The 27,948-nt window shown below is 41.3% G+C and overlaps 1 protein-coding gene across 3 annotated transcripts; it reads right to left on the bottom strand.

Annotated features, from left to right (window-relative positions):
- Positions 1 to 1,799: 1,799 nt before the first annotated feature.
- On the bottom strand, positions 1,800 to 24,490 carry STX16 (syntaxin 16). Of its 3 annotated transcripts, none has more exons than XM_090020512.1 (8): positions 24,209 to 24,490; positions 16,493 to 16,600; positions 15,062 to 15,202; positions 14,211 to 14,373; positions 12,969 to 13,060; positions 11,042 to 11,185; positions 9,022 to 9,102; positions 1,800 to 6,808 (listed from the first exon to the last, which is right to left on the bottom strand). In XM_090020512.1, the coding sequence occupies exons 1-8, from the start codon at positions 24,341 to 24,343 to the stop codon at positions 6,704 to 6,706; spliced, it is 969 nt and encodes a 322-aa protein (XP_089876638.1). In that variant the 5' UTR covers positions 24,344 to 24,490; the 3' UTR covers positions 1,800 to 6,703. The 3 variants fall into 3 exon arrangements, with proteins under 3 accessions (XP_089876638.1, XP_089876639.1, XP_089876640.1); XM_090020513.1 differs by having other exon boundaries at positions 24,263 to 24,489; XM_090020514.1 differs by lacking the exon at positions 24,209 to 24,490 and adding an exon at positions 20,340 to 23,423.
- Between the last annotated feature and the right edge of the window lie 3,458 nt (positions 24,491 to 27,948).

Below are 27,948 nucleotides of genomic sequence, written 5' to 3'. Positions count from 1 at the left end.
GACTAATACACGCACAGGGCATTATACACACAGCTGGCATGACCAATACACACACACATCCCCGTGACTTACACAGGACAGGACTGTCTCTCTCTCTCACACACACACACTCTCTCTCTGCATAACTTTCACATCTGTACCAACACACAACTGACAGACACAAGACATAACTTTGACACATACTAACACCTTGAGCATGACTAACGTGTACACACACACACACAGAGGAGTTGTAACCTGGTGACTTACACAGTAGAAACCAACAATTCAGAGACATGGGGGAAAAAACCCTGGACTGTCAAGTTGTGCAAACCAGGAGGTCACCTCCTGGGCCCACTCCCCAGCAAGTCCATTGCCCCAGATTTTGGGAGCGCTGTAGCAGCTGCCCTCCGTCTACCTTTAAGACCTTGATCAACTTTTGCAGGGGCCTGAGTTTTCCTTCCCCGGCAGGGCTTTCAATACCCAGTAGCAGAGAGAAACGCTGCTTTTGAAAGCATGAATTTGTTACTAAATTAGATGCAGAAAGGGTTGAATGTTCGCCTTTGCATTCATAAACTGCAAGTATTAGACCCGAACTCCCTTTGTGGAAGGAGCAGGCCCAGAATGGGGATATCGCCAAGGCAAGCTGAGATGCAGCATGTGGAGTTATTAATGAGAACAATGTTTTCTAAACTCCACCTCTAGTAGTAAACTGAAATATGTTTATTTTAAACCCACCAGGCTGTATTTTCATTTCTGCATACTTGCCAAACAGCTCCTATTAATGGAAGGGCAGCAGGGAATGGACACATGATAATCTACAAATATGTGAGGGATCTAAACTTCAAAGAGGGGGTGGATTTATTTATGGTGGCAAAAGGGAATGCTAGCAAGAGCAATGGGAAGACATTTGAAAAGGAGAAATTTAGGCTAAATTCCAGGAAAAACTTCCTTACAGTAAGATCTTATTAAACCGTGGTACTTTCCAAGGGAACCAGTGGAAGCCTCCCTGCTTGAAACAATTAAAAATCAGTCTGAATAAGGCAATTTTAATCCTGAGTATATCGATCAGCTGAGCATTAAAAAGAAGATCCTAACAGTCCCTGAAAGCAGTGTCTCTTGCTTGTCTGTATATTTTATTAAGATTGCTTGACCAGGATTAGGAACTAGAAAATGCATCACAGAGAACAATCCTACATTGTCAGGGAACAACCCAGGACACAGGTTTCATCTTTAGCTTTTGTGATGCTATCTCACTAAGCCTGAGAACACATTCTGCTCTGGCTTCAGTTCTGTGCAAATAAACCTGGACTTTCAGTGGAAAGAAATGTAAGAGACAGCAGGTATGGTAGCATGTTGCATTTAGATGTGCAAAGACCAATAGCTGGAAAATAAGCATCATCTCATCTAAATGCTGCTGGTGCAGGGCTATTAAAGTTAAGCCTACAATGTTTCCGAGCTCTATAGGTAAGATGTGGAATGGGCTCAAAGCACTACTCCTCACCTAGGGCCTGCTTCTACATTCATGGACTACACCGGTGTGGGATCAGGATTCTAATCAAGGCACTGGACTTGCTGAGAAAGTCTAATTTCCCTTTCTAAACCTTATCTGCACTATGGACATTTCCTAAAATTTTTCCACTGCTGCTAGCAGCAATGCATTTGCAATGATGCTGAGAATGACGGGGTCTGAGCAGAGACCAATTTTCTGCGGTCACAGTCGTTTTTAACCCCATGATGGTTAAAAGTGTTTCTTGCATCAGGCCATCAGTAGAGTTGTGTGACTTCTTGCACTTCAACATACAGAAACACTGACTTGGTTCTTTATTTTAAGAAGGTGTTTATTTTATAAATCAAAGTTTTGACAAACTATCTGGGAACAGACATTATTTAGAGACATTCAATCAAGAAAATATTTCTGTGAATATGGAAAACGTTGAAAAACCACTATTCAAAATAAGAAATAAGTTATCTCCATGTATATCAATCAGCTGTGCATTAAAAAGAAGATCCTAACAGTCCCTGAAAGCAGTGACTCTTGCTTGTCTGTATATTTTATTAAAATCACCTGACCAGGACACCGTGATGGATAAACAGAAGAGATCCCAGGTTTGCAAACCCTCTGGAATGTACATATCTTACATTCAACTGAGTTCAGAAATTGGCCTGAAAATATAATTTACGTTTAATGGCAGATTTCTTGACCCACACGCCCTCAAACGCTGCAATTCCTCTGATTACAAATGAACAGATTACATACACATACAATCCCAGCAGCTTTCTACAGCCACCTCATAAAGTTTTATATTGATCAAGATCTATTCAGATGCCTTGTGCACTAGAAGATGCACCCTGTGGAGTAGCTGCATGAGCATCTCTTTGAAGATGAAACAGCAGTTGGCTTTTTAGTTGAAGATAGATTTAACTAAATTTTCTTTAGGGGAAAAAAAAAATCACAATTCCAATTTTAGGTCGCATCTCATTTTGTAGCTTGCTATAAAAGGATGTAGTGAAAAACAAGACTGTGAAAAAAGCAAAAGAGAACAACCCTCCCCCCCGCCAACAACTTCAAAACAGAATACGCACAGCAAGGGGTTAAATATTTCAGTTCCGTATAACCTAAATTAATGCAGTCTAAGAAATTCTTCTGTCCCTCAGGTCCCAAGACCTGCCAGATGGGTGAATACTTCAGTTGAGCATGGTAGAGACTGCCTTTCAAACTCATCATACCCTACTGACATTAGCTTATAATACTTGGTAGTTTTTGAACTTATAACAAAAAAACGCATTTCAGCAAGCGTCACTGGTACTTCAATGTAATTTGGGCATTTGTTTTTGTAAGATGGTTTGTATTTTAGTGAAGAACTTCAGTACAAGCCAAGAGGTCTGCAGACTACCAATGTATTCATTACAGGTAGGCAAAGTCATGGATTTGTAAAGAACATTTATATAACAATTTTATTCTACTGGCCCTTGCAGGTGTCTCTCTCAGTTAAATGGCTTTCCACATCAACAGCCAAATCCTATACCCTCTCACATGGCAGATTCTAAACACAAAACGGTTCCACTGGAAAAGGGGAGGGATCCAACATGAAGAAGTCATGCTAGAGGACATACCCCACATGCCAGGGAATATTTTTAACTGATTACTTCTGCAGTGTCTTGCAGAGAGGTGGTTAAGAGCAGGACAGCACCATGGCCACTGGGTTAACGTGACCATGTTGATGTGTTACCTCTGGGTACGCACACCAGCATCTGCTCAGCTCACCAGCTAGACTGCCTGTGCTGGTGTTCATATGTTAATAAATATCAAGAATAAAATAGTGAAGTTTAGACACCTGAAAAGATTTAGGAAATAAAATCCTCCCACACCCAGGGATCCTTCCCTCATAAAGACATCAGCACCATAACCAATATTTTTAACAATTTCTTGCTCATCCAGTAATGTCATGTGAGACACTGCAGCTGGCTTTAAACTCTCAAATGCATTAAAGTGTGCCTGTGTCTTTAAAATGTTCTAATTCTGTCTCGTTACGGCACTGCTATTGTTGCACGAGATTGGGCATTAGAGCACTTCTTTGCAAAGAGAGTCTTGTCTTCATGGCTTTCATCTAAATTTGGAGGAAAGATGAAATACAAACACAAAATTCTTTTTCTTTAGCAAACATCTGTGTAAGTATTTGTTTTATTATAAATATGTAAGAAAAATGAATAGTAATTGATCAATTAAGTTGGAAGTGTTTTATTACTTCTTTGAATTCATTAGCTATGATAAATCATCAAAAGCACTGGTCAAGACAGAAATAAATAACATCATCTCATGTTAGAGAGAAAGTTGCAAATACAGCATATTAAATTATAGCTATGTGCTGCTTCACACCATACGATGCAGACAGCAGTAATGCAATAAGGACACAGTAGTTTTAGTCACAATCATCAAAAAGGCTATGCCAACACAGGGGAGTTGCACACCAGCCACAAGACTGAACATGGTATTCTTTCTTTTACAGTTTGTCATGTGAATTTTAGTGAAGGGTTTGGACCGGCAATCCCCGGAGACCAAAGTATTCTTCAGCCAGAGAACAAGTTCAGCGGCAACAGCAGCAATACAAGGATTCCCACATTGCTCCACCTCTCAAAGGCCAATGGGACTGGACTGTCTGCTAAGACTTGCCAAATGCGCCAAGATGTGAAACTGGACCGTCATTAATTCCACACGGGCCATGAAGCATCCATCAGATGAAATCAGCTAAATACTGGTAATCATTCTGAGAAAATTTACACACCTGGAGATAAAAGGCTCCATATGCTCTAGCACCTATTCAAAAAACCACCAGGTCACCCAACAAGTTACTTAAACGGTATCAAATATCAGCCATGCTCTCTACATCAAGCATTCTCTATACTTGAACTCAGCCCAAGGTACAAGGCATTTGGATGCTGGGACAATTTAATAATCAAGAATTTTTGCCTGCAGTTATCCTGAAGATTTGTGTAATGTGTAACTCCAGGCAATTTTGGTGCCACATACAGGCAAGTGATTGGTTCAGAACTCTACCCACTGCACTTTGTACAAGATGGGTCTCCTTGCAAAAAGCCAGTCACAAAACATAAAACAGCCTCCGCACTATTACTGCCCTACTGTTATGTATTTGATTCATAAAGGACAATGAGGGATTCTCCAAAAGCAGGAAAACCATTCATAAGACTTGAAAGTCAGCTCAAAAGAAAAGCACTCTCAGCTGGCTAAAGTGCTATCCAGCTAAAGAAAAACCCACCGTAGGGACAACTGTTAGGTGTGCTCCAATATACCTTCTGTTTTTCATGAATAAAACACTACTGTGGCCAATTCTTATAAAGAATATATGTCTGCGACGTTAATCACAGCTCGTTAGTCAGGGGAACACAGAACATGCTTTTCTTAGCAATCCTTGCCATCAGTATGAATGCAGTCTGTCATACACAACAAGGGGAGACAAAAATGACACTGATGGATCCCAGCAAGTACAGACCCTCTAACTACTCTTAATACCTCAAGATCTTTTCAGACCAAGGAAAGTCTGTAAAGTAAAATGATTTTAAAAGGAGCCACAACCTAATCATGTCTTTGTACTCTTTTCTAACCAACACGTCTGTTTCTGGAGTGAATCAAAGAAGATCCACATATGCCATCCAAGTCCTCATCATTACTAATGAAAGTACGAGTCTGTTCCATTTACAGGATACAAGCTGGGAGATCAGTACATGATTAAGTATCGAGAACTCCCATCCAGCATGCATAACACTCAAATGACATATGGACCTAAGTTTTAGGGGCTTTGGGTACAGTGTCACTGTAAGTATATGGAAACCACTGCATAAGTCAGAACAGCAAGTAACAAAACAAACAACAGCCCCCTAGAGGAAACAAATTAAAAATATTAAGGCAAGGGCCCTAAAATTGCATAACACTTCATGACCATATTAAATTTTGGAATACTCCACTGCTCAGAATTTTTCTACATCCTCTTCCATAGCCTACAACAAACTACCACTGCAGAAACATGGCAAACTCAAAGTGCCTCGGTGGTCTGACACATGCCTACAGCAGCAGGCTTTGGGTCATGGCCAACACTGCACCCAAAACTTTCCTAATGCCTGGCTAAAAGAGGACAAAAGATATATATATATCAAAATTCTGCTAGGAACAATGGCTGTAATAGATACTGTAGCACTAGGTAAATACACCTTTTTATGTATTTAGGTTAAGGGGATAGATAGGATACTGGGCAGTATTGGGGGTAGTGTAAATTAATGTTTAGTGCTACCTGCATGTAAGGAATCAAACAGTCCAGCATCCACTATTGTAGGATAATTGGACATGCCAAATATAGAGGAAGATAAGGGAGGGGGAGGGGGGTGGGCAGGAAGAATTCCTTTCTATTTCAGATGTAGCTCAAGCATTATTTCAGTGCAACTGGCTGAGCTTAAAAATAACACCAAAACACTGCAATAAGAAAAAAACATTGTACATGATTCTTTTGAGGAGAAACAGCTTTCCTCTTGTTACTCAGGCTTAAGAAGTTCTTTAATGAGCTAAACGCATTAATAGACACCAATGATTAAGTCCTGTTATTTACACTTTAAGTATCACTCTGATCCTTGTACGCATTGTCTAAATTAAGATAATTTTTTTTATTAGTCCATCCAATTATTTTTAAAAAATAGGGAGGAAAGTAAGTGGAATCAAACAGTTAGAATGTTGTGCATTTTAAGGCATTTTGTCTTGAAGTCATAGTTTTTGGTACTAAATCCCGTAAAACCGTCATTGTTTAAAAACCTAAAAAATGGCCACACAGGACTACAGAGAACAGTACATTTTTTTGCACATAGTAAAATACAAATTATTGTACGTTCCTGTAAATGTCTTCTCTTACTTTCCGCATTTTTTAAATACTCCAGCATGTTCTAAATACAGCTGGATGGAGAACTGGATGACTGATTTTGGTAGCATTATTGTAGGCCCTGACATTTTCCATTCAAGTTTTACAAATGCCTCTCGTATCACAGAAGAATATACTGTGAAAAGAGTTCTACTGAAACATTGCACAGATTTTGTACCACTAGGGCTTATACATTCAAAAGGCAACTTTCAGGAGTGCAGGTCCATCCATTCACATTGGGGAAGAAAAAAAAAAAATAAAAAAATCACATACACACTAAAATAAAGTCATAAAAGTGTCATCTAGTGGGACTTTACACCAATGAGAACAACAATAAGGACAATTACTATAACAAACAAAATTAAAATGACAAGCATCTTCCGATTCTTCTTTTGATATTGCTCAGCCTATAAACACAAAAGAAAGGTAGTTAAGTACTTTAATTCTGAAAACATGCAAAAGGACAGTATGGCATGACCCTCATTTATCACCTACCTCAAGTTACTGTTTACTATTACTGTTGCAATTAAAATTTGGCACATCTCAACGTAAAGCAAATTGGACCCACAAAATTAACTCAAATGAGTACTATTAGTAGATGCCTAACTTGGCACAGATGTATTTACAACTATGCACTGAAACTTTATTTATCTAACAGATTCATTCATTCAGAAGGCTTCATGTCAGAGGATTTAACTTCATGATGATTGTACAAGACTGCTGTTTTTATCCCTGGGAAGGTGCTATAAGAAATGGGGTACAATATGCATTATTATTTTTCATAAGAATGGAAGCTCATCTGAAAGTGAAATTATGTTTAAAAATATCCACATGTGAAAACTGTAGATGGAGATCAGCCAACTGGATATGCAAGTACATCTGAGTAGTAAAGGCTGGTAAAAAATTACTTTAACTTTTGATTTTTCATATCATAAAAAGTTATTCGTTGAAGGAAATTAAAAATGTACAAAAACCTTCACTTTGAAATTAGGTTCATTTTAATTTGGTTTCAACTGGAATTGAACAGTTTTTATCTGATTTTTGGTTTTCTTTCCCCCTTTCTGCCCTTCCTTTTCCCAGAGGGCTAAATAGATGATAACAGGAGACAAAGGGAGAAACTTCCCAAAATTTAAGTCAAAATTGAAAAAAAATTGTTCCAGTTTGTTTAATAAAAAGATGAAAAGCAAAGCAGTCCAAAGAAAATGAAAGTTCTTTTTTCCCTTTGGGCCTAACGATTTTGACAAGGTTCACTAAAGCATTTTTGCATGCAGTTAACTGATGGGTGCCATAGAGGATGGAAATCTGGCTTTTTAGGCATTTCAAAACAACAACTTAGATAACAATTCTGTTATGAAAGAGGAATAATTAATATCATCCAGCTTTCAGTGTAATTTAGGACAGATCAATGTCTATAAAAAGTGCTTTCTGGACAAGTTGAAACAGCTTTGCTTATTAAAGCAGAAAAGGTAATTGACTTTTTTTTTTTTTTTTTTTTTTTTTACACAAAGAAAACAACAGTATTATTAAAACCAGCAGGGATGTGTTTCACGTGACCTTACTGATCAGTGAGTCTCTCCCATGACAGATTAGAAAATTCATATTAAATAGCTTGGCTGCAGCCCACACGTACTGAAAACAGCCAGCATAAAATGCCAATTGCACCAAAGTTCCATGCTCTAATCAATGAGCAAAAGGGAACCTGCTGAGAGCTAAGACTGATCCTATTTCATTCTGGAGCATTTGCTTATTTCTAGTCCATTTTATACATTGTTTTAAAGAAATGCTTATGAGAAGATCAAAATGGTCACCAATTCATATTTACATACAATATATAAAAACAACCTTGCAAGCAATGTATTACTCTTCTTAAATGGGTTTTTAATTCTGACACCATAAACAAGTTTGCAATACACTCTGTTTCCAAAACATAATGGTCCACTGCAGTTGAGGTTTCAGCTTGAACCACTCATTCCATTTTGTTTCCAAGCAATGCAAAGACTGAACTGAATTGAAAAAACAAAACACTATTTTAAAAAAGCCTAAATAAGACTCTGGCGTAGTCTGCTGCCAAGTTCAAACTTTTCAGTTACTCCAAAACCACAATGTTCAGAGCAGAAACAGAAGGTTGGCCTTAAATCCAAATAAATACAGTAGAATGAGGGAAGACTCCTACAGCCAGTTTCAAACTAAGCACTGCCAATATACTAAAGTCAGGACTTTTCCAGACTTGGGTATGTGAAGTGAGGTATATCAAGCCATAAGGTATCTAGTTAACCCACTTGATTTTTCAGGAGCGCTAGGCACAAACTCCCACTGAGGTTAGTGGGAGTTAGATACAGGTCAGAACTCAAATGATCAAGCCGCTGCTTTGATGCTCAAATATGGATGTAGAAGCTTAAAGCCAGGAATCACATGTAAAAATGCTACCCAGGAAAGCTGCAACTACAGTTGGATCAGAGGCAAGAACAGATGAAATCGCTACAGAATGCCACAGAACAACTACCACGTGTGACAGAAAAAGAAAAAAAAAAAGACGCCTGCTATTTTTCATGTCGGCATAGCCTTTGATGGCTGTTAAGAATAGAAAGGATGCAGCATCTTAAATACCTTTTCAGCTTACCTTATGCAGCTGTTTCAGGCCCTCCTCAGTTTTCATACATGACTGTTCAACATTGTAGTCAATTCTATCCAGAACCGTTCCCTAAATAAAACAGGCAGAATAAGCACTGACAAGAGACAAGTAAATACTATAAAATGATCAGCATCAAGCAATGAGAAACAAACAGATTTTACAGGAGAAAGCTGATGGATTATGCAGCAAGCTATGCATTTTTTAAAAGAAAGAATGGTCAAAAACAATGTTTTCTTTAAAGAAGCGCTTGGCTTAAATAATGCTATTGTCAAAGACTTCAAATTGCATGTGTTAGCAGGGATCAATTCAGGGTTTAATACAGAACCAGCTATTTGCAAAGAACAGAGGACGTATTCCAACCTAACTTGTTTCATGATCCTGGGAAGCAGTGATATTTTCTTGGTTGCTTGTCTCACCTCAAATTCCTTGTGCCAGGGATAAGAACAGAAAGCAAGGGACAGCCAAACTCCTAAACAACACCAGGTGCTCCACTAATTACCAAAATGAGGAGCTGTCAAACCCCTGCAGAACTCACTTGTCTCAGCAGAATTGGAAAAGATCAGACATGCTTTCTTTCTTGGAGAATTACAGCAATATTACATACAGTAATATTACTCATAAAAATACATTAACATGATTATTGAAGCTGCAGAGCTGAGCAAATATAAGCATTACCTAATTTGAGGAGCCCAATTTGAGATGCTTGGACCTGATTTTTCACAGTACTTACCGTTACATAGCACTTTACATGCTTAAAGCATAACTCTCATGAACTTCAATTGCAACTTCAATTCAGCACTTCTGTCAATCAGAATCCAAGATCTCAAGTTGGGTATGAAGAAGACAAGCACTCCATTAGTCATTAACTATAGAAGTCTGATTTAAAGATACTTGGCTAGCATCTGTGGCAGAGTTAAGGATAAGATTCAGTTTTCTGGGGTGACATTTGCTTGCCTTAAACACAGCGCCTTCCCCTTCGCAAATCCCTATCACACTCACTATACGCTTCCATCTTTTGCAACAAATTAAGCATGGATCTTTACTACACAACTCTGGTTCAAGTCCAGAGCAAATCCATCCTGTGGGCTAAATGAAGCAGGAGTGTTGTGGACAAAAACAGCAAGTGATCACATGATTAAAAGACCATGGTGTAATGCATATGCATAAAGGAGCTCATTAGGGATTGAATTCAAGTTGCACTCTTGAGGGTTCGATTTTGCAATCTTTGACCATGGTCTTGTACTAGTTTCCTGTATGTTATTTTTAAGTTAAAATAACGCCCCCCCAAAAAAATAAACCCCCAAAACGAACTATAACACTCAAGCAATTGCGTTATATGGATAATACTAATATCCACAGGGGCATCAGAAGGGCTAGAATCTTTAAATCCAACATACATGTATCTAAGCTAAAAGAGTAACTGAAAATAGTAGTAGATTGTCATCCTCTATGCAGACCAGCACAAGACAGGGATGTGAAACGCACTTTGCTAGTGGGTTTCACAAGGTTTCCTGATGGCAGAGGAATGGTGAGATTTGGAACTGGAACCACTGCAGGTTCTGAAGTGGAGTGTGCTCTTGTACTCACCTACCTTAAGTCCGATTCCTCTCTGTGCAGCCTGAAGCAACCAAAAGCTGCAAATGCTGAAATTCTTAGGTAAATTCAGTACAGAAAGATACCCAATGAAAGCAACTTCAGCCCAAACTATTAGGGCATTTGTACACATGCTTGTGCCACACCACTGAAGGTGTTTTAGTTCAAAAGTGCACTGCCGCCATTTTCTCAGTGATGACGTACATTTTGCCATTTATACAAATGTGTGTGATGCAGCACTGGGCAAAGCAGAGCAGCTTGCACGCAGAGCAGATAAATGCATCTGTATAAATGCCGTTAAAGTTTGGCAACGTTATAAAAGCAACTGAAAACAGGTTTTTATAATGGAAAACACAGGCAATCTTAATAAGAGGCATTACCCTACAATCAGTACTTTTACTGTGGGTTTATGTACCTGTTCGACTATCATTGCTCCGAGGTCCCTAAATATTTCGTTGAGATCAGAAATTGACTGTACAACCTGTCGAATTTCTCGTTCCCGTTCTTCCACCATTAATGTATTTTGTTCCACCAATACTAACTGGTCATCTGTAAACCCCTGAAGAAATGTAAGATTTAAAATGATAAAATAAAAGTAACATGAAATGCTGGTAACAATATGAAAAAAGAAAATCACAGTGCTAGATCCCTTTGGAACTCTCATAATGGCAAAATCTGTTAAGAAAAATCTTAGTGTACAAACTGTACCTTAAATAGGTAATAGAAATGTAGGGTTGCCACAAAAAATGATATAAAGCATCATCCATTTAGAGATCTTTCTAAGACAGTCAATTTAGTGCCTGAAAGCAAGTTTGTATGCATGCATAAAACCAAGAAACTGGAAAAAATACTAAATAGCAGTAGTTATGCACTACCTACTAAATGCTTGGTGGTACAGAAGATCTCATACAAACGTAGGAAGTTTCATAGTTTCATCGTTTCTAGAGTCGGAAGGGACCTGAGCAGATCATCTAATCTAACCCCCTGCCATGGCAGGAAAGAGTACTGGGGTCAAACAACCCCAGCAAGGTGTTCATCTAACCTCCTCTTAAACACCCCCAGGGTAGGAGCCAGCACCACTTCTCTTGGAAGCTGGTTCCAGACCCTAGCTGCCCTGACTGTGAAGTCACACCTCCTGATATCTAGCCTAAATCCCCCCTCTGCCAGCTTGTGACCGTTATTCCTGGTCACTCCTGGCAGTGCTTGGGAGAACAGGGACTTCCCCAATGCCTGTTGGTCCCCTCTGACTAGTTTATAACAGGCCACTAGATCCCCCTCAGCCTTCTCTTTTGGAGGCTGAACAGGTTCAGGTCCCGTAGCCTCTCCTCAAGTTTGTGTATAAGTACTGGAGCAACAATTGTATTTATTGAATCCTTTAATGTTAGACAAACATTACTATTCATCTCCCAGGGCCATTCACAAAACACTACTCATTTTCAAGCATTCTTGTGTACAGGTAATGTGAACAATATTTTTATGTTAACAGAAATAAAGCCTTAGATTTTTCCATACAAACTCTCCACTTAGCATCAGAGTAGAGGATATATTGCAGTGCCAAGAGGCATACTAAGAAATCCTGCTACCACTGACATGTATAATCCCTGAAGTGCTGATGTGGGCACTTGAGCAATGCATCTGATATAGAGTAGATGGAGGTGCATATTATGGAATATGTACGAAGGCAGAAGTAAATATAAAGCATTGTGTATAAGGACTCTGCGGAAAACGTCCTTACTGAGGGAAAACCAAGCCTCAGGGATTGCTCCATGAGGAACAGTGTCAGCATCCATTTAAAACTAGACTTTTGCCAACTGATGATAATCCTCATTCCCAGGCACTATGGAGGGAAGGGCGACAATGCTGACTCTGCAGCTCATCTAGCCTCTCTTAGCTAAGGCAAGAAAAGGTTGGAAATCGAACTCGTGTCTCTTACGTTGCAATATCAAAGCTATTCCCTACTTCCCAATACCCTGAATGAGAATGTGCCCTTCTTTCAATTAGCATGTGTGTACTGAACGTATCTGAGTCACAACTCATCAGCATGAGCACAAAATCCACAGAAACATTTGGTTTAATCAAATGTCCTTAAAATCCCACTGATTAAAATATTGCCACTCGGAAGACAATACTGTTACTAGGAAGACATTACATTGATAAAAAAAATGGAACTTCCATGTGGTTTGGTGTACATGTCAGAAATGTACAAATGTGGTGTTGATTTATTCTCAGGAGTCTGACATTTAAGCCACAGCAAAACCAAAACAAAACTCCCCGACCCCAGTCCATCCAAATCCCCATGTCCGCTCTGCCATTAACTTCCCCTTAACAACTTCTTAACTTACCCGATCATAAAGAGTGTTGTCCTCACCATCATCCATAAGTGGGACTGAAGTGTCAAAGAAATGCTTGGATCTTTCTTCTCGATTTTTCATACCTGAAAGAGAGAAAAGCTGGGATGAGTATAATACTTTGACACACAAGCCATAAAGTCACTAAGATTCACTATTATCCTTTTAAAATAGAAGTGCACTGAATATGAATATACAATTAGTAGACTGGTGCTTCTTCAAGTAGGCTTATGAGAAAGCCAAACATACGTAGGAGAGTTATGCAACCAGAACAGTGTCACATCATTTATTAGGCAGATTTTCCAAAGTGACATGATCTGTATTTTAACTGACATGTACCATTTACTAATTGTAGTGACCAGCTTTGCCTACAGTTAAGGTTGATCTAACCAGATTTTAAGTCACTGAATTTCATAAGATTCAAGTACATTTGCACCTTTGAACATTCAGCCAATTAAAAGGAGATATTTTTGTGGCTGCATCTTTAATACCGCCCCCCCCAAAAATAAATCAGTATTATTCAAAACTAAGAGGTGATGTGGGCCCAGAAGAACCTAGATTAGCTTGCAGGGCGAAGTATTTCCTATCTGGCATTGTGGGCTGTTTTCTAACAAAAGAAATCCTCTTGGGAACATCTTAGTCCCAATTACAGATGTTACTTGTGGTACATACAGTGCGTGGTGGAGAGAGATTTAATATTCAGGAAAGAGGTTAAAATAATACTGGGTTGGCCTGGTTACACCCTTTCGGCTATTACATGGGCAGCATACATAGCATATTGCCCATACAATTTTGTATCAATATTCTCTCTCTTTTGTATGGCTGTTGAGTTTTAGTTTGTCAGCTAGTACGTATTACTGCTTGAAGACTAAGCTACCTCAAAGTAAGTTTCGTAGAGCACATTTTGTGAAACAATAAGACAATTTGACTGCTGACTAAGTTAGCTTGTATAGGAGAGATGGACTCCGCTGATTTGTTACCAAGGAGCTTCAGATCTGTACGTGTGTGACATGCTAAGTATATTTATTTTATAAATAAGAAAAACAGAGGCATAGCAAATGGTCTGAGCACAGGCTGGGAGCCTATGAATTCTAATCCCAGTCCTTACATGTGCTTTGTCATCACAGACAAGTCCCTTAGCCTCCCTGTGCTTCAGTCTCCCCCACACAGAAAAAATAACTGATGGTAAAGATGTGTTAGTATCTCACAGACAGCAGGTGCTTGGCAGATGCTTACGTTTGAGATAGTCAGACTGTGCGTGCCTAAAGATGGTGGACAGGTCCTGAAGGGACTGAGCTAAGGAAGACACTACATTCCTGAGAACACGTTCTTCTTGTTCTGTACAGTTTCGTGACCTGCTTTGCAAGACCTGGACTGCTCTCTGACACCTGTGAAATAGCTGAAAAAACAACTGCATTAGTAACAAATATGGCAAGATACATTTCAATCATTACATTGCTCAAGGGATTAATATTTTAAGTTTATGGGCATTTAAGGGAAATGACACTAGTGTGTCCAGTCTGTCATTTGAATGGGTATAAAAATCACAGCACAAGGATGAAGAAAAAACCCTAAAGCTAAACATAAATGAGTTTTCTGTAAATTAGATTTTGCAACAGGCGTGAAGATTTCTAATTAAAAGAATGAGAGCACTTGTATTATGAATCAAGGAACACAAGAGGGCATGCAGGCAGTTCTGCACCCCAAAAATACTTCCTTTATTATATCTGTTCAGACTGGAGGTTGCAATTTCATACAATGGTTTTGTACTTTTATAAAGCATTTGCAAATGTAAGCTAAGTCTTGCCATTCTGCTGCAAGGCAGATGAGTAGGTTATTTCAGGTGGGTCAACAAAGGCACAGAAAGAGTAAACTACTTGTCCAGGATCTTGGTGAAAAAGTGACATAATCAGACACACAGCCCAGAAGCACTGGTTCACAATTACCTAGTAAAAACAACAAAATGGTCCTATTAAAAATAGTTTATTTTGAACAAGTCACTGCCACATGGGGAAAGAGCAAAGTATAACTACAACTTCAGAACTGAAAACAATTAGCATCTTCTCTAAAAACACTTTCATCTGTACCTGTGTGATCTCCTGGGTAGTTATTTCTATTGCATGTTCTTCTTCACTGCTATCATCCAAAGTAGGTCTGTTCAAATGTTTGTTGTGAAGACTGGCTAATTCTTTCATTTTCTGTTTTATCCTGGTGATATCATATTGAATCTAAAAAACAACCCAAACAACAGAGAAGGGAAAGTGAGTAATGCCAGAGGAAAAGCTTTGACAAATACCAGACAAATAACTTATGTGGAAACGTTCACAGAAGTATGTACACTATACCAGAACAGCCAAAAATCAATTTAAAATCAACACATACAAACAAAGCTGACCTCTTAGTGATTAAAAACTGATGTGCCTTTTGTGACACTGCTGCTCTTTTGACATTTTTACATTCTTTATTTAAAATCAAGTAGATTAGACTGTAATGCTTTCAAAGCAGCAACAACCAAATACGATATTGTTTTTAAAATCATATAACAACAAAATTCACAAGTCCTGGGTCTAACTCAATCCCCCAAAATCAAATTTCACAGGGAAGGTGAAAAATCCAGGTTCTATCTTCACCTCTAGCTCCAGGTGTTATAAACTAAGCAAGCATAACAGTAAAAATCAAGGGGCAGATTCCTAAACTGGCCTCTAATAATAAAGCTACAAGCAAGCTGTTTGTCCTAGGGATAGTCTGTCTAGCTCTATGCAACTGGTGGGTTGTGCATACAAAGTGGCGTGACTGCAAGTTTTGTGGGTACAGCTTTTTGGAATCTGGGAACAGGATCATGTTCTAAATGCTACATGACATGCCCAGTCCACATCCTCCTAGCTTTTCATTTGGACAGCTGTTTGGTGGCAGTCAGGACAGCCTGCTCTTCTAGGAGGTACAGACAGCTTGAGCAGCAAGCTTTGTGTCTTCACTACTTTGTGGCCTGCTCTGTTGCCTTCCTTCAAGGGGGTGCTGTAAAGCCTCTGCATTTGTTACTGCTTTAACCATAAGTCTCAGCTTTTGAAGGAAAACTTTGCTTACTCAGGGAACTTTTTTTTTTTTTTTTTTTTTTAAGGACTAGAAGAACAAGGCTTTCCAGTACATGCCTCCAGGCAGTCTCCTGATATGTTCCAGATAACTTTGGAGTTTAATTCTGGGCTACATGCAGGGATCACGCCTACTACGACTGTGGCCTCTGAATAGTGCCTTTTCAATCCATTTGCAATCTGGCATTCCAGATACTAAACTTAACTTGTCTGAAGTCTTTCCTAAATATTGATGGCAGCTGATCAAACAGCACTCAAATTTACAAAACAGAACTTGCTTCAACTAACTTTAAAAAAAAATACTATTACAAAAAACTGTTAACATTACATTTGTCAAAACTACATCGTAAGTACGTTTCTTTTATGGAGAACAATACCCAAGCACCGGGTATGATAGGGTCACCAGTCAGATCAGTGTACGTAACTTACTTCTTCCACTCCATCAACCCACTTGGGTGGTAAGCGCTTTGTTACACCGATTGCTGCTTCAGGATCTAAACTGATCCCTGACACTAGTGCCATGCGATCATCAGCAAGCTAGAGAGAAAGGAAAAGCAATAAATTTAAGAGACAGGAAATTAAGTCTATTTAAACTATACACAGGGAGTCCCAGTGTCTGTAACTACTGTTATTTATAAAACCCAGGTCTATTAAAGTACTTATAACTTGCACAGGTGGTAGACTATATTTCTGCATGGCTGTAATTTGCTCCTTTGTGATGGCTTGTTGCTCCACCCACTAATTAGGAATGTTCCCTCCTGTCCTACCAGGGAAGAACTGCAAGAACAGATTCTAGCAGGCAGAGCTAATTCTGCCCTCTTACCCCCTCCTTCAGGGAGCGATTCTGCCCTCACTGAAGACTCTTTATTGGCACCTTCTGGCCCCTGGAATCCAGCTGTCAGAGGGCATTGGCTTTGTAGCTGAACCAGAGATTGGAGGGAAGGAACCCCCTGAGGCTATGGCAGATGGTTTATATTTGGAAAAAAAACCCATCCCAAAACCTAAGGGCAGATGGAAGGAAGACAATCCAACCCCCGCAAAAATAGCAAGCAGGGAACCCAGAATTGGAACAGAATATTACTGGAACCTGAGGTATTATGCTTATGGGGCATATTTAAAAAGTGATGATATGCCTTATAATAATATGCCCACATGCATGCCCTAATCAGTTCATACAAATGCATATTACCTCTGCCCTTCTCTCTACCTCTGTGCTTACTCCGTGTCGCAAGTGCTTGGTGCCCAACTCCTGTCTATAATGCTAAATCGCCTTGGATGGCACAAGAATGCTGTGAAGAGACCTCTCACATAGCTCAGCTATCAGAAGCAGCACCTTCACTAACATACCTTCATCCAGATTTATTAGCATGAAGCACTTTGCTAATGCACCTCCACTGCTTCTGTTGCCTGAACTACTTCATTTGGAGCTAGCCTGGCATTAGCTGCTGAGCAACTAGAGACTTAAAATTCTACGTATACCCGCAGATGCATAGCACAACTGGGCTTTGATCCTGAATATCGCCACAAATATATAGGAGCAAGGAAATAATCACACATCCAAAGCAAGCCAAGGAAAATTAATTTATGAAAAAACAACCCCCAAACCACCTCAAATGTACCAGCAGTGGTGTTAATGTTCCTGGGGAAGACAGCATTTAAAAACAACAGGCTAGAACTGCATTATGCTTTGCACAGCTGCATGAATACAACCCCTCCCCAAAGATCCTCTGTGTATCACAATTCACAGGAGTCATGTAATGTGACTAACGTAAGGAGAGGTTTCATAGGTCTTATAGAGTTTAATGTCATTAGGTGGTGGAAGTACAGCTATTTATCTCAGCATTGTAGCGGTGTGAGAATGATGTATGTTTTTCAACAATGACATCTGAAAACAGAGTTCAGATTTTGAAGAAAGTACCCGGAGAAGAAACAGACTTGAAAACCAGAAAGGCTTTTGTTTTTCCCCCTCCCCCTTACAGAGAACAAAGTCTGCAAAGCCACAAATGCTTAGAGTAAGTGTGCGGGAGCTGTGGTTTTTAAATCATGCTATCACATGTAAGTCAAATCAACTCTGCTTCACCTTCAAGAGATATCTAAAGAAGTAAGAGAAGCAAAAGAGAGCATGTCTTTGCTTAGTTTGGCAAAGACTAAAAGCTCTGTTCTGATTTTGGACATCATTAATGGTGAAACATGCTCATTCATCCTCACTCAGAACTGTGTCCTCAAGGCTTGGGGTGAGCTGAGCAAACATTGCACATTTATTTCTCGGCCCTATCACAGTTTCTTGGCATCCTTCTGTAGGCATCCTCCCTTTTAAAAAGCTACCTTCAACAGGAAAGTCGGACACTGATTTACAGAGGCAGGGAAGAGAGTGAGGGAACTTATTTGATACTGTTCTTCTGAACTAAGTTAACAGCTCCGCTTTAATCGCATCTAAAATTAAGAATACTGAAAGTAGCTCGTAATTAAGAAAGAAAGAAAAGGAACATATTATGTAATCACAAAGCGTAAGGTTCATTAAACCTCAATAACAGCAACATAAACGTCAGAGATAATGTGAGTAGCGCAGTGCAGACTTAGTGCTCCTATGGCACTTGACTTCCAAGTACCTCAAAGTGCTTTTCACACTTAAATAAAGCCTTATAAAATTTTTGAAAAATAGGTATACATGTATTGCTGATGGGGAACACAGAGGCATTGAGACGCTAAATGCCCTCTCAAAAACCAGAGCCAAGGACAAAACCCAGGCCTTCTGACTATTGGATCAGGCTTTTTAATTTAATTCAGGCAATCAGCCTTCTCGCCTCTTTCATCCAGTGATGCACTCAGTGCAACTCTCTGCTGTTACAAACAGAAACAGTCAACTTCTACCCAGGAAATTTGACAAATGACAGACTGTAATTTTTTGGGGTTAAATCAAGAACTAGGTCAAAGAACACATTACAACAGTAGAGAGTCGGCATCATCATCATCTTAAAAATATCAGGAAGCGCTCTGAAGTGTCTCCTTAAAAACAGTGCTCCAGAAGAAAGGCCCAATTTCTTCAAATCATTCTGGTTAGGCAATTCATTCTGGGTTATACATCTTGTCATCTACTTAGACAAAATAGCCATCCTTTATAGTTCTGCAGACAACAGGTGTATAAAGGAACTGGTATTGGTCCTAACATTTCCCCATGTAAATACTGTACTTACTCAAATATAAGACAAGGTCTCCCATTCCTCCCCCAGTCAACATGGGGTAAAAGCCCCTGGTCTTAAAATCACATGCAAAGTGGACCGGGAAGCAGGCAGCTGCTGTGGTTCTGACTCTGGCGTGAGCGGGTCAGGACCACAGTCAGACCCACAGCAGCTGCCTCCACTTCCCCTCTGCAGCTTCTGCCCCCCACCTGCCCCCTTCCCTTCTCCTTACTGTCAGGCACAGCTCAGTCCTGGCCTGGGTCTCTCCCGAGCACAGGGCACCTGCAAACTTGTCCCCTGCCCGGTCAATCAGCAGCACTGCATGGGCAGGCAAGGGCTGAGCTTCCATGTGTCGTGCTCCAGGATGGAGCAGCCCGAGCAGCATCTGACAGTAAGTTGGGGGTGGGGGGGAACGAGGGTAAAAGAAGCAGAGTTTGGAGGGGAAGGGGCAGAGGATGTGGGGAGATGGGGGTGAGGGGTGCAGGTGGCAAGAAGGCTGCTGGGGGTGGGGGGTCACCCACAGATTTTCTTGCTGTAGCAGTAGGGGGAAGGGGAAAGGAGCAAGGGGAAATGATCCTCTACTACTTAGATTTTATACCTGGAAAATCATAATACATTAATAAAATTTCCATATAGAAAACCTAATTATTGGGGGGTTGCCTTATATTCACGGTCATCTTATATTGGGGCAAATATGCTACTTAGGCCTCAAAGACTGGCCTATTGCTTCAAATTCTATTAGGCAATCTTAGTCCTATTGAAATTTATGTTTTTGGACCAAGTCTGATGGTTTGTAAGATCAGGCACTGCAAAAGAAGAGTATTAGTAACTGCATACAGTGAAACAATTAAAAATCTCGAGTGTGCACAGTAAATCTGGCGGGCAGCAATACTACATGATTATCACTGAAATGTCTCATGAAATCTCTTTTGTGCCAATGGGAAAGCTGCCTGAAACTTAGGTGAGGGGGTGGGGAAGGGGGAAATCAGGCAACATCTCATAATAAAACACTTATCGCTTGACCTCCACTTGTGAGATTTAACTAACTCATGGTCTATAAAATGCGCCATGATAGAACAAAACATGAAAAACAATACCTCATCCAGCTCCTGATGTGAGATTTGTTGATCCCATCAGCCCCATCCATTTAAGGGCAGCAGAGGGTAAGGAGACACACACAGGACAGAGATAGGGTATAGTCAGTCGAGAAAACATTGGAACTTTTTTTTTAAACTTGTCAGTTTACCAAGAACAAACCAGATACACTCTTAAAACATGGATAATTAAATACACTAATCTTGATTTATCTACATTAGCATTTAACCTGCTGCACAAATACACATTTTCTTTATTTTTTCCAGTTGATCGCTAAACAGAAAGTACCCAACAGTTATGTTTTTTCAATTAAGCACACATCATAAATATAATTTCAGTGATCAAAATATCAGACGGAAAAAAGTAGTGCGAAGTGTGCACACATGAGGTACAAGAGTTTAACAAAGCAATCACCATTATGGCCATATTATTGAAAAATCCATCGTACACTTTGAAACACTTGATTCAATAAAGAAACTGAAAGATTAAGATTTATGCACATTTTAGCTTGAAATAGTTACTAGGCAAAATGTGGAAAGATGTACACTTTACTGATAAGCATCCAGCCACCACAAAATAAAACAGGAAAAATGAGAAAAGGAAGCAGTGTTAAGAGCCTATTTGTGCTATACTCCAGCTTTGCAACACTGCTGCCCCACATGTTTAAAAAGTGTAGGCTAACAACTACAATGCACCTTTCCCAGTAATCAAAGTGCTATTTTTGGATGCACAGAAGATTCATTGAAATGTTAATGAGGTAAACATTATATTGCAGTTTAGGACAAAATGCTTTAAAAAGGGAAGGTGTCAAACTACTTTTAATTCTCTATTCTATTCACAGATTCACTTTTAGAAATAAAACTGTATTGTTTAGGGAGCTTTCAGTATTTGCTTCTGGTTCTTCAAACGTTAAGTGCATTGATTTTATTGCAGTCAGCACCAGAAGGCTAACCTGTACTAAAGTTGAATTAAAAACAAAAAGTTCTTTCTTAACATGGAGTCTCACACCCAGGAAGGACAAGGAGGCTTTGCTACACTGCCCTACTAGCATGGTGCGACCCTGCTCCAATCTATATGGATGTCACAGTGATAGCACCTCGGAAACATGCAAGATGGCCCAAGCTAGGCAGTCTTGTCCTTCTGCTGAGACAAGTATGTGATTAAACAAGAAGCAATTATGGAATAAACACCTGTCCATTATGAACTCATTTCACATATGGCAAGGAGTCGTCAATAAAGACTTTCAATAACTGATAATCTTGGCTGCATTTGAACCTAAGAAAATAGATTCTGTTCCATAAACGTTGGTAAAATGTATGGAAAGCAAAGGGCTATTATCCTATCATCTATCCAACAGAAACTACATGTACTTGGTCAATGGATTCCTATTCCTTCTTGTATTATGAATAGCTTTTCTAATTTCAAGGCAAGTATTAAACCTTTTAGAGGTCTAAAAATATCCCAATGATGTAAAAACTGCTAATTACAATTTGGTGAAGTACAATTTTAATAATAAGCAAACAGTTCCAGACTAAGATGCACTGAAAACATATAAATGAAATCATTAGTGTTTTATAAATTAAATTCCATAAGGATAGGCCACTAAATTTAGCAATAAACAGAGTAGTCCATGGCAGCTTTTTCTTACAAAAAAATCACAAAGGCAAAGTCACTGAGAAAGAAAAGAGGACCCACATATGCTTACTAAGGCTATTCTAAATAAATGAGTCAAACCTAAAAGCAGAATGATAATTTTGTACTGATGTGGTTTTGTTTCTTTTCCAACCAGAAAAATCTGAGTGGCTTGCTCGTCAAGCAGGATGCTGTGTTCCCAAGATCAAACTGGCTCTGTTAATGTGCCTTTATAAAATCCTCTTTATGCATCTTGCACAATGATTATTTTATTGGCAATTTCAAAGCAGCCTTGGAATCTAAAGTTTTCCATCAGAGTCTGACCAGGCCAAAATTTAGAAACAGCCACATGAAACAGAGTGCCAATAAACCAGCAGCCTTTTAAAGTTCATGTAATGTGACACTCCACTAGAACTGAAAATTTTTTCCTTGAAGTTTTCTATCAATAAATGCTTGTCAAATGTATAATTACTCAATCTCCAAATTCTGAAAATAGCATTACATAATGATACTTGGCACAGTGCAGGAAAGAAGAGAGACAGCTTATACTTTTTCCGCACAACCACTACTTGTTCTCTTTTTACCTGGCTCCCAAAAGAGACTGTATCATTCCTCTTAGAGCACTTTATCACCCAGTAGCAATCTAGAGGCTGAAGTTCGTTAGGATTGTAATTCTCTTTGCTGGAAGGACAAGTGGTTACGCATGACAACAAAATGCTCTGTGCAAGTATCTATTTTCCTGTTTACTGGGGGAGCACCAAATTCAAGGGTAAAAATATAACCATCCAGAGGCATAGGTCTAGTCCGAGTTATCTTCAGTTTTCAAGACACTGGCCTGATCCTCACGATTTTGCTCAAGACGAGCCCAATCACATCTGCAAGCAGGATCAGGGGCTAAGTATATCTGTACACAAGTCATTCAGTTTTCCTCCCCCAAGGTTATCATTTTTCCATCCTAGAATTTCATCATCACCTATTTTAATGACGCCACGTCTTCCTACTATGCACAGAACAGCAGCTGTTTTTACTACAGTAACATGGCTTTGGATAAAATGCTACGCAAAACCTGTGTTTTTCTACTGAACCAAGTCCTGGTTTCAGAAAACAACAACAGGGAAACTAACAGCGGTCTGTCCAGCCGGTGTACATTGGCTTGCAAGTTCAGTTGGAAGCCTGTTGTCTCCACTAATAAGTGACATATTCTGCAAGTCCTTCGACGCTAATACAGCCATAGCACTCCAGCCTGGAGGTGTTAGTTGCAAACACAACAGGGCAGTTTTCTATTACAGGCAGTCCTCAGACTTACAACACAATTGATTCCTGAAAACTGTGTCTTAAGTCGAAATGTTGTAACTCGGAACCGATTTTCCAATAGGAAACAATGTTATAAATGGGGGACTGGTTCCTGAACCAAGGCCCAATACCCTATTTTCACCAAAAATAACCCGGAATTTTGTACTCAATCAATTATAGATGAGTAATATAGCTACATCAATATATGTATACTGTAAATAGCAATCAAATGGATTTGGAAGGACTTCTTTGAGGTGATTTTGCTGGACTTTTTGAAGGGCTCTTGGTTGGTTTCTTCTCAGAAGTCCTGGCTGCAGGTTTTTCTGGAGTCTCATCTGCTCTCTTAAAGACAGTGTCCAAGGAAGTTTGGACAGATGTTCTCCAGGGAGATGGGCGATGCAGCGAACTTGTTCGCTGGCATGGCGGGGTGTTGGATCAAGCGTTGTAAGTTGAAACTGATATCAGAAAGTTGAAACAGGGTGTTCATTGATGAACGCTGCAAGTGTGAAACGTTGCAACTCGAAATGTTCTAAGTCGAGGACTGCTTGTATCTCTGTTTCCCCCTTCCTTTTCCTAACAAGACTCATGGACCTGTCTTCTAACTAAAACAGGAGACAGCACAGGCACCAGTCACTGTCTCACCCGGAGGAGACCAGACTCTGCACCTGTTGTCAAACCTGCCTCTTAGCCCCCTTTTGCGTGACGGCACCAAGACACATTTGCACCCAGCGGCACACTGGTGGGAAAGGCCCCGATCCCGAGATAACACAATGGAACCCCCGCCCCCCACTCTCGGCCCAGGGGCACAGACGGGCCCGGGCCACGGAAAGGAGGGGGTGACACGGAGGGAGCGAACAACCAGGTGCTGCAGCAGGGGAGCAGAGAGGAGACCCCCCAGAGGGGTCGGGGTGGGGAGGAAGGGAGTAGGATGAAGGGAGAGACTCACCGCAGCGGCCAAGCTACGTGAATGCAGAGGGCTGGAGGAGCGGGGACTACTCACTTGCTCGGCCAGCAGCTGCCGACTTTGGATCGCGTTGTTCCGCAACAACAAGAACGCGTCCGTTAAGCGCCGGGTGGCCATGGCGCGGGCCCCCGCCCTAGCTCAGCCCTGACCCCGCCGCTCACCGCGGCCCGCCAGCGGAAGCCCAGACCCCGGCTCCATCCATCCCTTCCTGCCGGAGCCGCGGCCCGATCGCTTCCGCCCGGTGCACCCGCCGCCCCGCCCCCCGCTCCCGCTCACTTCCGCCCCCCGGCACGATCGCTTCCGCCAGGTGCAAGCGCCTCACCACCCCACGGCCCCCTCACTTCCGCCCCCCGGCCCGCTCACTTCCGCTCGGTGCACCCTCCGCCCCGCCCCCCCGGCCCGCTCACTTCCGCCCGGTGCACTCTTCCTACCACCCCCTCGGCCAGCTCACTTCCGCCCGGTGCACCCCCCCCACCCGACCCCCGGCTCCGCTCACTTCCGCCCGGTGCACCCTTCGCACCACCCCCCGGCCCCGCGGCCGCTCCTCCGCGTTCCGCGCGCTCCCAGGTGTGCCGCCACTCTCCCATCCGGAATGCTAATCGGGCTGGTACCATAGTGATCGCGTCTGCGCCCCGTCCTTATGCGATGCACGAGCCGGCGGAGTAAGAGTTCAAAACGTACAATAGGCAGACACGGCTCTGTGGGAAAATCCCATCTCTTCTATTCAACCCACTCAAATAGTTGGAAAAATTCTTCTTTGCAAGCTTCAGGGCACAAACGCCTTCCGTCATGCTGTGCTGGATGCAATGGGAAAGCAGTTTTTCCCAACTATTGGAGTGGGTCTAATAAAAGAGATTGGGTTTACCCAAAGCTGCCGTAGACCTTCAGGGCTACAGCTGATGCCCCCAACCCGTACAATTGCTTTTAAGTTAATTGATGCAGTAGTAGGTGCAAAACCCGAGTCGGTCTCAGGAAGTCTAAGCTGACTGCTGGGTTTGCTGCCAGGTATCTAAGTTGTAGCCGTGTTGGTGTAGAGCAGCGCTTCCCAAACTCTGCCAGATTGCGAGCCACCGGGTGTATTTATTGTAACGGGCGCATGGAGGGTGGCCATCATAGAGGACGTTCCCGTTTTCTGCTCCTCTGTGCTCTATTGATACGGAACCCGACACCTTTATGTCCTCTATTCTTCTCTTGAAGAATATTTATTTATTTGCAAGCTTTCAGGCACAAGCACCCTTCGTCAGGCCTAGGAAATTGCAAAGATTGTAAAAGTTCTTTTTCTTCTTTAAGGAAAATTTGTCATGTTCCAAGTTTTCTCCGAATTGCCAGCGGGAAGGAAAAAAGTTTTGCCTGGCACATAGTGGGCCTGCTCATCAGCCTTCGTAAAGTTGAACCTTTCCTTAAGAAAAAAAAGTCACAGACGCTTAGGACTAAGAAATCAGTCTTCTGAATATAAAGGCCCACAGCGCTGCTGTATGAAACCTGCCATCAGTCAGAAACCAAAGAGAAGAGAATTACTGCCCAAGTGCAGGGGGGCTGGACCCGATGATCTGTAAGGTCCCTTCCAGCCCCTAACAGCTATGAAACTATGAAACCAGTCAAATCAATTCCAAATCTGTGAGTCAGTCAAGAATCAAGTGTTTCCCTACAACCAGCAAACAACCTCCACCCCCGCCTGGGGCTTCATATGTTTCCAAATCCTTTGGCAGACACCCTACATGCAGGATCCCAGGCCTGGGAGCCTGGACATCCTCCCAGGCCTGGGAGCTTGGGGTTCAGATGCCCCCGAGTTTCGCTTGCCCTCAGCCATATGGCCCAGGAGCAAGCTAGGGGGGAGTCTCCCATTTCCGTAAAGTCGGTGCATAGCTGAGATCCTCCCGCTGGAAGCTGCCCAGTGGGAAGGTAACTATGAGGCTCTTGTAGGGAGACGGGTCTGCAAGGAGACAAGGGTGCAACCCTCTGTTACACAGTGCCGTTTTAATGGTATTGCCTCAGCCAGGGTACTTCCCCTGCCAGCATCATGGTCCTGGTTTTTCCTCGGCCAGGTAAGCGTCAGCACTTTCTTAGGACTGCTGGCTTCAAAATAAAGAAATGCTTCAGCTTGGAGGACCCAGTTCTTACTCAGTCACTGGCAAGTTATAGTGAACAATATAAAGTACAGGCAACCCCCCGGCTTAATGCTATTTCACTTACTGCTATTTTGCTATAACGCTCATTTTAAATTGAGACCTGATTCCACTTAGCGCTCATTGAGTTCCGTTATAATGCTCGCGGTCGCCACCTTGGGTCGTCAAAAACTTTCGGTTTCACCTAACTCTTGTTTCACTTAATGTTCAGTTTTTCAGGAACCAATTAAGAGCGCTAAGTAGTGGTTGCCTGTAAATAAGAAAAATACTTATTTGCATGCTCATTTTTTTCAGTCTACAATAGTTTTTCAGCAAATACGATTATTTTGAGCTTCCAAGACAATCATTTCATATTTAAGATCAGGCAATGCTGCCAGGGTGGGCTGGGAATAGGGCTGTCCGACCTACCTCAGCCATAGATCATGAGAGGGAGGAGGTTGTTAGGCTGTCCCAGGGTCCCCCAATACCTGGGCTTGCCCAGTGGTGGCATCACCCATAGGGGTTATGCTTGTCAGTGTAGTAGGCCATTGTCTGCAGGGGCTGATCTCCGACCCCAAAACAGGAGCCTGCCCTTGAGGGAAGGGCCCCAGGCTCTTAGCGTGAGGGCTGCCACCAATCTGGCCTTGCTCGTCCTGGTGGAGCGAGGCACGGGGACAAAGGCTGGGGTGTGTTAGCAAACCTGGGAGCAAGAGCTGGGAAACTCACCGACTTGGCAGTTCAGGGGCTGAGCTGGAAAAATAAAAGATCATTTAGCATTTACTCAGAAGGAAAATGCTGAAAAGAAACAAGCTCTGGTTATTGAAACATGAGGATTAGAGTTTAGGTTAGTTAACTGTTTTCTGCCCCTTTTCTCCTTTGTCATCTTTAACCCTGAATGTTTTCAGTGGCTCTGAAACTGCCCCTCTCACGTGTCCTTCTCTCCCACATCTTCTTCTCTTGCTCACTCCACCTGTATAAAAGCCATAAGCTGTGTCCAACTGGCTTTAAAAATGATGAGAAAGAAACTAAATAAATATTGTTGCCAGCATATTTGCTTTAAAAACCAACTGTTCTTTGCAAAGTCAGGGCAAGAAACTCCTACTTTTAAATGCAAGTGAAATCACAGGAGCTGGGGCTTTAAAGAACCGCCATGTGTTGTGAGACTGGGGATGATGGTGGGACACTCAACTGCAGAGTGTAAACTCACGTTTAAAATGAAGAGAAAAGAGAAATGGAGAAGTAGCTCCTTAAGCAGGCCACAGTCAGGACCATTTTGGGATTCCTGTCACAGGGGCTCATTTTAAGTGTGGGAGAGGTTATTTACCAATTAAAACAAAAACAGCTACTTTGAAAATTTAAATTACATTTTTCACAACAGAGTGTTTGCACAAGTGCTGAAGGCACTTACCATATTCACATTCTCATTTTCCTGAAAAATTAGATTATTGTATGTAACAACTGGGATTGCCATACAGGGATGAGTGCAAAGGAATACTCTGTTGCCAATACAAGGTATTTCAAGACTGTCTTTGGACAGCTTTTTTGCCTCAGCTTACTGCCCCACAGTTTTTCAGGATGGTCCTGAATTTGGGGGCTGTGATCCTAGAGAGTCCCATA

The sequence above is a fragment of the Crocodylus siamensis genome, chromosome 10 (assembly GCF_052110815.1).
Source record: "Crocodylus siamensis isolate JL-2025a chromosome 10, ASM5211081v1, whole genome shotgun sequence".
Lineage (NCBI taxonomy): Eukaryota > Metazoa > Chordata > Crocodylia > Crocodylidae > Crocodylus > Crocodylus siamensis.
The sequence above is the reverse complement of the archived record's forward strand: the minus strand, read 5'-3'. Positions and strand labels throughout refer to the sequence as shown.

Bases quoted from the DNA above. Each gene is read 5' to 3' on its own strand.
- STX16 (XM_090020512.1), bottom strand. From the start codon at position 24,343: ATGGCCACCCGGCGCTTAACGGACGCGTTCTTGTTGTTGCGGAACAAC. The intron at 15,203-16,492 runs GTAAGTTACGTA...GTTGTTTTTTAG, and splicing joins GGGTTGATGGAGTGGAAGAA to ATTCAATATGATATCACCAG. The intron at 9,103-11,041 runs GTACATAAACCC...TGTTTTATTTAG, and splicing joins GAGCAATGATAGTCGAACAG to GGAACGGTTCTGGATAGAAT.